This window comes from Rousettus aegyptiacus, unplaced genomic scaffold, assembly GCF_014176215.1.
Source record: "Rousettus aegyptiacus isolate mRouAeg1 unplaced genomic scaffold, mRouAeg1.p scaffold_m13_p_3, whole genome shotgun sequence".
Taxonomy (NCBI): domain Eukaryota; kingdom Metazoa; phylum Chordata; class Mammalia; order Chiroptera; family Pteropodidae; genus Rousettus; species Rousettus aegyptiacus.
In genome coordinates, this window is record NW_023416306.1 from 27,391,170 (window position 1) to 27,404,455 (window position 13,286).

Consider the following 13,286-nt stretch of genomic DNA (forward strand, 5'->3'; position numbering starts at 1 on the left):
AGTCTCCCTTGAGGGTATTGGATGGATGAGCAGGAAGTGAGGACAGAGGCAAGGAGATCAGCTAGCTGAGGCTCCTGCAGTGGTCCAGTGAGTTGTGATAAGAAACATATGAACAAAAATCAGATATTTATTAAGAGCCTCAGCACTTAATCACCTTTCATCAGACCCTCACGTCCTATGAAGACAGAGACATTGTTATCTCCACTTCACAGATGAGAAAACCGAGGCTCCGGGAGGTTATGGGACTTGCCCAGGTTCACATAGATAGTAAGTGACAAAGCCAGAACTTGAACCCATGTGTGGTTCACATGAAGAGACTCTAGTGAAGGGACTACCTATGGAGGCTTGGATGGAGGTTGGGGGTAAGGAAGCAAACACAAATATGGAAGCCCCTGGAGACCACAGGAAGATTCTTCCACTCCGAGCCCTGAAAGGGTAAAGAGAGGCATGTCTTTCTGAGCCCAGAGAGGGTGGGAGCCCTGGGAGGAGACAGCTACAGCTGGAGAAACGGTGCAGAAGCAGTGGCAGCAGGGAACACATGCCCTGTCTTCTGTTTTCTGACACCTTTCAATCTCCTGATGGGGCGTTCCAGATCAAGCCAGAAGCCAGAGGGCAAGGGAGCCCAGGAGGTGCTGGCAGGGGTCCCCACCGCTCAGCGCACAGGGAACGGCAGTGTGTGGGGTGAGAGGCGGAAGGGGATGGGCTTAAGGATTGCCTAGGAAAGTGAGAGTGGGGGAGGACTCCTGGGGGGGCTTCCAAGTCCCTAACTTGGGTGACAGGTGAATAATGGCACCTGTCCCTGAGTCAGAAAGAAATGAAGCTGCTCAGGGGAAGAGACGATAGGCTCAGCTTTGGCCATGGAGTGTGAAGGTTTTATGGGACACCTAAGTCTCCAGTGAGAATGGCATATGTAGGTAGGTCTGGAACTCAGAGAGATAGGAACTAAGAAAGAGATAAGGGAACCTCTTATCTCTTCATCAGGACTCAATAATACAAATGCAGTAAGTTAGTTAAAACTCAATTATATAAATTTAACCTAGCATCTGTAACTGCAATATGTTGCCATAAAACTGAAGCAAAGTATGGCTTAAAGCCTGAAAGTGGGGGAAATAACCCAGGGAGAGCCCTTAAATTGGCAGAGCTGAACTCTAGGGTCCATTTCTGTCTTAAGGAGATGGCGGAGGAGTGGAAAGAGAAATAACACATCCCTTTTGCAGAGGCCTGGCCCATTGCTGACCCTGAGCAGAGCCAGCCTGGGGGGTGCGGCTCTGTGGTGGGCCAAGAACTAGAGCTCAGTGTCCGGCCTTCTCTAGTGTGGTGTCTTCATTCTCTGAAGAGCAGTCTCCAAAATGGGATGTGAACCCACTGGGATCATCTTATGGAAGATTATATTACAACTTTTATTTACTTTTGTTTTTAATATAGAAAATAAGGAAAGAAATTAAGCTGTACTAATATTTAGTGTTCAGACTGACCCTGTGGCCCGGACTCAGTGGGTGTGTCTGGTGGTCTTTACGCAGGAACTCCGATCCTGAGAACAGAGTGGTTGGTCAATCCATTATACCAGACAGTGGTGGGGTGTCGCGTCGAGGGTCCCCAAGATGACCCCCAGTTCAGTAATTCACTAGGAGGACTCAGCATGTAGTTGTACTCACAGCAATGATTTATTACGGTGAGAAAGTAAACTCGGCAAAAGGAAAAGGCAATAGGGTGAAGTCAGGGGAGACCAGGTGCACGCCTCCAAGAGCCCCTCCCAGCGGAGTCACACAGGACTCACTTAATTCCCCGGCAATGAATTGTGACAACGTGTATGAAATGTTGTCTCCCAGGGAAACTCACTAGAGACTTGGTGCCCAGGGTTTTCACTGGGAGCCGGTTGCCTAGGCACCCTCTGCCCGCTATGTACCAAATTCCAGACTCTCAGGAGGAAGGCAGATGTGCAGCCTGAAAACCACGTTTGTTTGCACAAACAGTTCAGGCACAGAGTCACTCTTATCACTGAGGGAATAGTGGGAGCCCTCCCCAAATCCAGGTTCCCAGACACCAGCTTAAGCGCCGGCCTTGCCAGCATGCCTTCCTAAAGACACAGCCTCAGGCCTGCTACGTTAATTCCTTTCTGCCCAGGAAATCCTCAGCCATTCTTTGCTTCAGTTTATGGCAACATATTGCAGTTACAGATGCTAGGTTAAATTTATATAATTGAGTTTTAACTAACTTACTTCATTTGTATTATTGAGTCTTGATGAATTTAGCCCTCACAAAATAGACAATAGACAAGTGGCCTGAAAATGATTACTTTAAAAAAACATAACCATAAGTCAAAGCAAATATAATAATGCTAATAAGCACATTGGAGTGACACTTTTACCTGAAATAAGAGATCTTTGTCAGCCAGACGATGAGGTAAAAATAATATTATTTCATCTTTTACCATCCTTTTTTTAAAATGTCCATATTCTCTGCATGTTCATGAAGAAAATTGTTTTTCTGGTAGGAGAACGTGGTCAAAAATGCTTGAAAGCCAGTGGTCTTAATAGTCATGTCAACTCATTAGCTTTGAAAGTGCGTTGAGATCGCCCAGGAGGGTGTCTTCAGGCTGGGCAGGTACCCTGGTGTGTCCTGTGCCTTTGACGGCCGACTTCTGGGCATGGATGAACCCGATTTTGGTTAAGGACACTCTCTTTGAGAAGGAGGCAGCACGATGTGAGAAAGAGAGGGCCGGACTGAGTTCCAGGCCCAGCCCTGGAGCTGTGTGGTGTGGTGGACAGAAATATCTTAAACGCTCCGAGTCTCAACTTCTTCACCAGCAAAGTGGTTTTCTCACTCAACTGATAGCTCCCCAAAATCACCCTGTTCTATTTGTATTTATCATTATGTACTTAGCTCCTGGCTTAATAATACAGTCTCCAACTTACAGATCTTCAACTTAGGATTTTTCACCTTTACAGTGGTGCAAACCCGATATGCATTTAGTAGAATTTTGAATTTCGATCTTTTCCTGGGCTACCAATATGTGGTACAATACTATCTCATGATGTTGGGCAGTGGTGGTGAGATGATTTTGCCCAACTGTAGGCCAATGTGAGTGTTCTGAGCACATTTAAGGAAGCTGTGATGCTCGGTAAGTTAGGTATATTAAAGGTATTTTCAACTTATGATATTTTCAACTTATGTTGAGTTTATCGGGACATAACTTCACTTTAAATCAAGGAGCATCTGTACTTACTGAATGAACATAAGAAAGGAGGAAAGAAGGAAGGAAGGAAGGAAGGAAGGAAGGAAGGAAGGAAGGAAGGAAGGAAGGGGCAAATTAATGAGGTGATCTATAATGTCCTAGACAATTCTGACTGGCTAGAAATGTGTGATCTGGTAATTGAATGAGTTCAAGTCTAAATGTGCAGTAATTGGATCCTTTTCCCCTCTGTTTTGTTTACTTTTCTTGTATACTTGTTTATAATATGGGTAATAATGTGGCCATCCTGTGTCTTTTCTAAAGGACTGTGATTTATTCTTGCCTGTCTGCTTTCTCCTTGTTCTTGAAATTAGAAAAAGAAAAAGAAAAAGGCTAAGTGCCCACCTGTACCATTGTCAACATTCACACCTCACACATCCATGTTTCCGAAACATAACTGTAATGCTGTCATCCTTCTTGGATTTAAGGGGTCATCCTTGCAATCTACGCAGCCAGTTCCTATTTTTACAAAGTAGAAAGAGGAAATGCTTTGTCCATGAAAAGCTAAAGTCCCAAGTCGCTAGAAAGGCAGAGTGAAGGGACTCTGTGAAGGGACTTGGCCAGAGCATTTCTGGGAACTTCCTGTGTGTGCTGACAGCAGCCTTGGGCTGGGCAAACCTACTGTGTCCAATTCCTCTGGACACCGAGGGCCTGACCTGTCTGTCTGAGCCTGGCTATCTCTCTCCCCTACCACATCCACCTTCCTCCTCTGTTCAGCTGAGGGGACTTCTGAAGGGAAATTTAGCTCAACAGAGCTGAGGGAGAGCAGAGGAAAAACCAAAGCCTAGAACTAGAGCTCACAGAGCACACAGCTTTTTTGTCCCAGTGAGCAGGAGGCTCCAGAACTTGGTGGCACACAGCCCAGGGCTGGGCCATGATATGGGGCCCAGCTTGGAGCCAGGTGAGTCTCCTGGGTATTTTGGAGGGTGTCCAGTCCAACTAGTGAGGATGAAGTCTGGGAACGATGGGGTCTGGCCTTGATGGCAATATAGGCAGGAAATGGGCATCCAGGAGGCTCCCAAGACCTAACAGATGGTGCCCAGCCCTTCCCTGTCTTCAGGGATCCCGGCTGTTGGATCCTAACAGGACTGGCAGTTCCCATCAGCCACCAGCCCAGGGCTCAGAATCAGGGTACATCTTTGTCCTGGGGAATGAACCAGACAGGGCCTTAGTACTGAACAGGGACTCATGGTCCAGTGTGATGGGCTCAGTGTCCAGGCTGACCTAGCACTGAGTAACTGGACTCCTAAGGTCACACAGTGCATGCAGTAGTAGCCAAACAGCCTAACCATGGTGGGAGGGGCTGGGCAGCAGGACCCAGCCTGCATTGCTCCCCCCTCTAAAGGCCTGAGGAGACAGGCCAGAGAGTGGGGTAGGAAGGTCATAGCCCTTTTCCTCTGGCCTTTCTCCCTACTTGAACAGCCCCTAGTGAAGGCCTGGAGCTGGTCTGGGTACAGCTGCCAATCAGATGTCCCCTGGAGCCAGCTCTGGCTGAGTCCTGCCCCGCTCTACCAGAATGACGAGTTTGATAAGCACTGGAAAAGGCCCACAACAGGCTTGTTCATCTGTTATGAACAAGTCTCAGCCCCCACAGCTCAGTGCCTTCCTCCACCCCCTGCCCACAACCCAGGACCAGGAGTGCTGGAGAAGAGGTTCCTGAGGATACCTCTCTCCTGTAGACTCAGGTGAGGAGACATAGAAGTGAGTGATCGTGTTCACCTCCGCAGGACTGTCTCCCCACATGAAAGGCGGGAAAACCAGAGGGCTGTTCTGTCGCCCGTTAATGGCTGTGCTCTCATTGAAGGCAGGATGTGAATCTCAGATGGCCTTGTGCCCAGGGCCCTGGGTCCAGCAAGTGGCTGATAGAACTAAATGCCTATCAAATTAAACTGTGATTGAAGGACTATTAATGCCAGCAAAACTCTGATAAGTAGAGTATCTGGTGCCATTATCTAGCATCCCCCTATTGGGACATTCTCGGTCCACCGAGGAGACGTTAATGCCTCTGTTTTCTCATGGCCTCTAGGTCAGGACCTGGATCCTCACCGTGGGCTACACAACCGCCTTTGGGGCAATGTTTGCAAAGACTTGGAGGGTCCACGCCATCTTCAAAAATGTGAAAATGAAGAAGAAGGTAATCATTCCTTCTGTTTCAGGGTGTCCGCGACATTCACCTAGCATTTATTAGGTGCCTACTGTGTGCCAGGCACTGGCCTATTTGCTAGAGATTCGAGATGAACATAACCCCACGCCCCAACACCTTCAGCCACCTAGGAAATCAGTTAACGAAAACTTTCCAATGCATGGTGATAAGGCCTGGTTGGGGACATGGCGGGTACTGGGGTAGGAGCATTCAGGGAAGGCTTCACGTAGGAAGTGTCACCTATACTAAGACCTGGTGAGTAGAGATTAGCCAGACAGAAGCTGAGGAGTTTTGAGCCATGTTTACAGACGCCTGGGGAGGTAAGGGGTGTATTCATGTTGCTGAGAGAGACTTGGTGTGACTGGGGCACGGGGTTCGTGGGGACAAGGTGCAAGAGGAGGCTCCAGTGGAAGGCAGGAACCATGGTAAGGAATCCGAACTTTAACTTCGGGGCAGTGAGAGCCTTTGAAAGAGGGACGTGACACAGGACAGGGGCCTGATTTCATGATTCCATTTTCCAAGAGGCCTTTGGAGGACAGGAGTTCTGCCTTCCTGTGGGCGGAGAGCATTTGCCACCCGCACGATTGGGTATAACCAGCATGTTGCCTAAGCTTGACTCTTAGGTATGCGGAGAGAAACTTTCTCCACCACTGTCTTTTTTAACTCTTCCAGTGGCGCTCTTCCACCCCTGCCCCTAGATACAATTGCAGGCATGTGTCATGACTTCGAAGGTCCTCTGCTCAGCAAATACTATGTGGAATTCATCAGAACATCCAAATTTCAAACTGCATTCAGAGATACAGCTTCTCTGTCTGCCAGCTTAGGCCTGACACTTGCTCTGGGATGGAGGGGACCAGTGAGTTGCTTCTCTTTTGCCAGCCTGAGTTTTCTCCTGGTCATTCGAGTTGGCACTTGGAGTGATGGAAGGAACATGAATGGCCTTACTGACCAGGAGCTGGCACTGGGCTTACTGGGCCTGGCAGAGGTTAAGCAGACCCTTTAGACTCTCCTGGGTGTTTCTGTGGGTGTTTCAAAGCTCCCTTCTTTACTGGGACTTTCTCTCCAGCAGTGCCCTTGACGTGGGTGAAATACTCCCCCCAGTTGGCCATTTGTGGTGTCTTCCTCTGCCCCTGAGCGTCTGGCAGTTCCCCTGCTCCTGGGCTCCCCTTGCCGCTCCAGCTTGTCTCACGCAGGCCACGCAGCCCTGCCTTGCTGCGTGGGCCACAGCTTCTCTGCAGGAAGCTCTCGTACATCCTTCACTCCTACAAACTCAGGGATTCATGTTGACCTCATGGTAGCAGCCACACCTCTTTTGTCCCCTGTCCCCTCAGAGCAGCTGGCCAGCCTGGCATCCCCTTGTAGGCTTCTCAAGCAGGAGTCAGACATCAGTTCATTGGGTAACCCAGGTTGCAGGGACTCCTATCAATCAAGCCCCCTAAGTTCTATCCTTAAAGCCTCTCTCTTGATTTGAGATCCAGGAGGAACCATCCCCACACCTTATTCTCTCACCTGTATGTGGGTTTCATAACATCACGACACCTCTTTCAAAAATGCTCCTCTTGATTCAGCCCCACCAGCACCCCCCCCCCCGCAACACACACACTTTTTAAACCCCTGATGCGTGCACACCCTGTTTACAGACATCTCCTCTGCAGACTCTGCTTTGTGTTCTTACCCCCTTTTAGAACATGGTATCTTTCGTGCCAGTTCTTTACCCCAAATTTGTGTTTGCCATCCGACTACCTGGGTTATTAGCGCTGGCACCTGTGGCTGACAACACATGACTGAGGCGGCGGGGCCAGCAGGCGAAGCCGGAGCATGGGCTTCTCCTCCCTGCTTCACCACCGACCTGCCCGGGGGCTTCAGACGACTCTCTTCATCTTTCAAGGATTCTGTTTTCTTATCGGTAAAATGAAGACATATCGAAATGGAATTGTCCCCTGAGCTACGACTCTGCCTGGTGCCCAGTGGCATCTCTCACTCGTCAGCCTCACCACCTGTGTCTTCACTTCCAGGGCTGCTTTAGGAGTCGCTCTCTAGATTATGGGGTGGGGTATCCACACCAGTCGGCCCCTGACCCACTGGACCACCTTAGGGAAATGCAGGCTGCGTTTAGAGGGAGGCAAAAGCCCGCTTGGCCACTCACTGCCGGTGCTCGCCTGGAGCGTCCCTCCCCTTGCTGAACTTCAGCAGCATTCCTGACGGCTCCCTTCTGTCTGTGAGATGAGAAACCTGGCCACCCATCCTTCTTAGCCCAGACGCACGTTACAAGTCGAATGGGAGCGTTGGAAAACTACAAGAAGTGACTTAGCCCATGCCAGTTGAAACTATATCTCTGGGGTTGAAGCTGAGCATCAGGAGTTTTGGGACTTTCCCAGGTGATGCTAATACACAACCAGGCTGAAAGACCTCTGGTCTAGATCAAGGCTACATACAGCATCTCCTGGGAACTTGTTAGAAATGCAAATTCTAAGCTTCCCCCACCCCGCCTCACCCCAGCCCAGCCCGAAGAATCTGGATCCTGGAGTTGAGCCCCATAGCATATTTCTCACCAGCTCTTCCTCCAATGCTGATGCAAGCCAAAGTTTGAAAGGCAGCAGGGACTTCTGGGTCCCTCCTACCCTGCAGCTCTAGTTAGAGAGTGGCTCTGCCACTAATGACGACAACGCCATCCTGGCTTTGAAGAATCACAGTGTTGATTCCTTTGTGTCAATATGTGATTCATCCATATTGTGATCTGTAATAAAGAACCAGCCTTTATGTTCCATTACTCATATGATTGATGAGTAAGAACGCTCTGATTGTCTGGCAACAATCAACAAAACATGTCAGGGAAGACCGTACAGTTCGGCTGTCTGAAAGCTCCCCAGAGGAGGAAGTGGGATGTGGCCACACCCCACTGAACCCGCCTGAGCCTGGGGGACCTGCCACACCCCTGCGGGTCTGGGCCACTGAGAGCTCAGGCTGGTGGTGGGCCCTGCGGGTCCAGGGAAGGGCTTGTCTGAGAAACTGCCAGAAGCAGAGTACAGACTTGGTCACCAGTTTTGTCTGTTGTGAAAATGATTGAGGCTAGATGAACACACATTCCAGCATGAGAAACTTTTTGCTCTAGCCTTTCTAGTCATTCCAGGAGCAGGTTTGTGGTGCTGCATTTATTAACCAAATTAACAGAGGTTAAAGGTATAGAAGAGAAATTTATACCTTACACAGACCAAAAGCTCAAGTCTGAGACCCAGATTGTTTTGGAAGGGTTATGGCAGTTGCAGGTCAAACTGGGATTGAATTCTTCATGGTTCCAACCTTTTATATAGATGGCCAAGACTGGTTTTTATTGTTATGATTTATTTTTTTTAATTTAGACTTTTTTATTAAAGTGGGCCCTTTAATTTTTATATTGACACATATACTAGATTTACATAAATTTATAAATGTAATCATACACTTTTTTTTTCAGCCTTTTTATCCTTTTCTTCTCTCCTTGGCTCCCACCTCCTCCTCCCTCCATCACCCACAATAGCATACGCTCCCCAAAGACAACCTTCCATCCTTTATGAGCACATTTTTAAAGATAGTAAAGAAAAAGAAGCCTGTTAAAGGGTGTCTTGACGCTCGGTGACTCAATACTTTCCAATTCAGGATTTTTATAACATGGTACTCTTTTTTTCCTGAAGACCAATCATGAAGTCTTGAATTGAAAAGCCTTATTACAGTCTTTATTCTGCCTCTTACTAGGATCGGACTGAAATGTGGGAAACAGTAACTCAGATGAGATCTTCCACTCTGGAGAAGATGGTTTTGTTGTTGTTTGTTTGTTTGTTTGTTTGCTTGTTTGTTTTATTTTGTTTTTGAGAACAAAGAAAGTTCACCACAAATATGACTTGGGACATCCCCTCAGACCTTGGTCCAGGCTCAGCTTTAGGAAAGTGCTAAGAGAGAAGCCTTTTCACAGCTTCACCAAATCATCAGTGACGGCACAAGGCAGGGCCACTGCATTGCAGGACTTCGGAGGGCACCATTCACTCCGTATTCCCCTGGAATGGCGTCCCTGGAACTAGGCAATGAGTTGGTCTAACAGCAGGCCAGTCTGAATCAGTAAAAAGATTCGGACTTTTTTTGAAGAAATAAAAAGAAATGCTCCTTTTGGCCAACCAGGAGTCAACCATCTTTTTCTGTAAAGAACCAGATAGTAAATATGTCAGACTTTGCAGGCCGTGCAGTCTCTGTTGCAACCACTCAAGTCTTCTGTTGTAGAATGAAAGCAGCTATGTACATAAATGAATGGATACGGTTGCGTTTGAATAAAACTTTACTTACAAAAGCAAGCAATGGGCCGGATTTGCAGTTTGCTAATCCCTGCTCTAAACAACAGTGGAAAGTGATATTTAATAATAGCCAAAATCTGTTGAACACTAACTGTAAGACAAGCACTGGTAGTTTAATGTGGTTTGTGTAATTATCTCACCCCCATTTTGTTAGATAAAGAAACTAGCTCAGGGAGATTAGAAAATTTACACAAGGTCACACAGCTTGTTGTTAAGATTTCATTCCAGAACCTGACACTTGCTCATTCCTGAGTGGCTTCGCTCCCATCTCTCACTCAGTGAGGATGGAGCACTAGTAACCTCCTAGCCTCAGGGAAAGAATGGAATGTGATAGCATCAATATGCACCGACTTAACAGAGAAACTCCTACAGCTTTTGAAGAGAAAGCTAACAAATAAGGAAGTTGGAGGAAGAAGCTGAGGTGAGGTTTGAGAGATGGCCTTGCCTAATGTGAGGATTCTCTGGTACTCAGACTTTGTGTGGTCAGCTCAGTGCTGCTTTTAAATTTAAAATTTTATATGTCTTTTTAAAAGGTTATTTTAAATCATCTCTCCTTGACCTCGTATTTTGTGTATGCATGGGTATTTATTTAATGAGTCACTATTAGTCTCCCTCACTATCATGCATGCTCCATGAGGGCAGAATCTTTACGATTCGTTTGCTGCTACATCCCTAGTGCCTAATAAAATCTGACTTAGAGTAGGCACTCAATAGATGTTTCTGTAATGAATAAATGACGTGTAATTCATAACTACTTATCCTAAATCCATTCAGTCATAAACACTGGTCAAGTGCCAGCCTTTTGGAAATGGTCCCAAAAGGAAATTAGACATGTCTTCTCCTCTTATTTCCAGAATCTTCTTACCATGGATCCCCTCTGTGTGATGATTAGTCCTGGGTCTAACAGAGCTGAGTTGCAGTATCACATTTAGCCCCTAGATGCCACTGTCAGGCACATGAACAGAAGCACTGATTGTCAAAACCCAAGTAATGATAGCCGAACAGCTACCATTTGTTGAGCATCAACTCTGTGCTAGATTCTATAAGTAGGTGCTCTCCATACATGATCTCATTCTACTCTTATACCAGCTCTACAGCGTATGGTTCAGTGGTCCCAGTTTTAGAGATGGAAATGAACCTAGCAATGGTATTACATTTGACAAGAGCTGAAATTAGAATGAGGTCTTCTAAGTCCAAAACCCGTGTTCTTTCCCATGTACCATACTTAGAGATAATACATGAACCTCCCTGCTCCCTACCTCCCCCCGACTCTTTGCCATTTTATCGATGAGAAAGACAGAAGGAGAAAGGAAGTGATTTGCCCAAGTCACACAGCTAGCAAGAGATGAAGCCAGGACTCTAATCGGGGTCCATATGATCCCAAATCCTGCTTTTCTACTGCATCCTGCTATCTCAGACTTCATACCCAAGGCTTAGAATTGGAAAGACTTCATCACATTTATCAGAGAGAAATTCTGGTGCTCATCTTTTAAGGTCACCTATGCCACATGGGCGCCTTCGCATTCAGGCAGCAGCAGGAGAGGTGCTGCCTCTACTCCGAGGGGAGGTCCCTCCCGCTTGCAGGGGACTCTCTGAGTGTGGCCTCGCCGCGTGTTTCTCAGCCCTTTCCCTTTAGGGTGCCACCTTTCGTCCAACATAGACTGTGCAATCCAAGGTTTTGTGTGCTGGAGTGTAAGGTGTTCCACACGTCTGTATCTCATGAGCTCTCAGGGAGAGACCAGGAAAACAATAGCACTGCTGAGCACATTCAAGGTCACCGCCTCCTGAAAGTGAGACTATGCGAAGAGTAGTCAGGAAAGCTGTAGCACAGAAGACAGGATCTGGAGGTGCTGGCACTTACTGGTGGGGAAAGTTTGGGGAGGGGAAGAGGACTGAGGGGCTGAGGCCAGATAGACAGGAGAACGTCCAGTGTTTGTGGACATCTTCCTGACCTTCCTGGTCGTCACCCCTCTGCATCAGGTCTCCTGCTGCTCACCAGGACAACTGTCCTCGCTCCTAACTGCCTTGGCTCCTAGTCCACCCTCAATCCTGCAGAAATCTCCCCCTTATGCTGATGCATAAAGATGCTTAAACATCCAGTGACCCCTCATGAGGCCCCATTATATGTTATGTAAACTCTTCCCCTCCAGCTAGCCCTGTCTCCAGCGACCCCCAACCCACTCCACCCACACACAGCCACACAAAACCTCTCACAGAAGGAATAGGGTGTTTTAGACAAAGGAACCAGCACCTCCAAAGGCCTGGAGGGTGAAAAACACAACTCAGCCAGAATCAGGAGGGGCTAAGCATCAACAAATTGCAAATGTGTGTTTGGAGAGTGGTCGGGTCAAGTTTAGGAAAGGCTCAAATGCCAAGCGAAAAACTCCTTGCCTAGATTTACCCTGTGGTGATGGGGACTCACAGGAGACTCTAGAGCCAGTGGTCACATGATGTAGTCACTCCCCTTAGCTCCCATCCAGGAAGCTGTTCCGGCCCTGTGATGTGCAATGTTGCTTCCTCTGCCTGATATTTCCCCCTCGCCAGCCCACAGTGGCTTCTAGCTCCTCCTCTGTGAAACTGCTTCCTCTTTTTCAACACCCTCTTATAATCGTTCATGACAAGTCTGTCTCTCCCAACTCTTGTGGGCCCCTGGAGGGCAGTGCTGGGGTCTGTTCATCTCTGTCTCCAGTGCTCAGTGCAGGGCTTGGCGCTGAATGAGTGTTCAGGGCATGTTTTCTTAGATCGTCATCCATCAACCAATGCTTATTGAGCACTTTTCCTGTCTCAGGCTCAGATAGGCACTAAGAATAGGAAGATGACCAAACAAGCTGTGTGGAGCTCACAACATAGTAGTATGACAAACATGAATCGAATGATCACACATACAATGTGAAGTGGCTCCTCATAGAGACTTCGGTGGAGATGGACATGGCCATAAACTCCAGTGAGATGTCCTCCATCCTGTAGCAGGCACAGGGAGAAGGTGCGGGGGCTGACAGGTAGGGAGGGATGGAAACCTGCAGCAGGTGCTACCTCATGGAAAGTAAAACCTAAGCCCTGGGCAGGAGGCAATGACCTTGAACTTACTTCAAAGCGCCACCACTTTCTTCTCTGCCTCTTCTGAGAGCCTGGTCATTCATTCCCCACACATTCCCCAAGAAGATCTGAGAGCCAGCGCCTGCACAAGGCAACAAGGCACAGAGAGGAGACTGGCTGGTCCCTGCCTCTATCCTGACAGGATCACGGTTGCAGCCTGAGCACCATGTAGGGCATGCCTGGAAGAGAAGCTTCTCAGGCTCAATCTTGAAATCAGGGTAGCAGGGTGCCAGCAGAAAGGTTAGGGAAAGACCTTCCAGGGGTCAGGCACAGTGCAGGCAAATGCCTAGGGGCTCATACAGCCCTGGGTGAGCATCAAGTAGACAGGCCTCTTCCAGACTGCTCTGAGTCCTAAGCTCCTTGGGCATTTCCTCTTTTTTGGCTCAATTTCTGAAGGCTGGCAGACTTGCTTAGTTCCCAGAGGGCGAGTGTTGAGCTGGTTTTCTGCAAAGCACCATCATTTCACTGGGTGCTTCTGGAAAACCTCAAAGAA

The 13,286-nt window shown here is 48.0% G+C and overlaps 1 protein-coding gene across 1 annotated transcript in view; it reads left to right on the forward strand.

The window, feature by feature from the left end:
- The window catches only part of GABBR2 (gamma-aminobutyric acid type B receptor subunit 2), a 328,955-nt gene that overhangs the window by 259,951 nt on the left and 55,718 nt on the right, over window positions 1–13,286 (forward strand). The window contains exon 12 of the mRNA XM_016146294.2: window positions 5,259–5,366. Within this exon, the coding sequence (XP_016001780.2) occupies window positions 5,259–5,366 (108 nt within the window). The remainder of the gene's footprint in view (window positions 1–5,258; window positions 5,367–13,286) is intronic.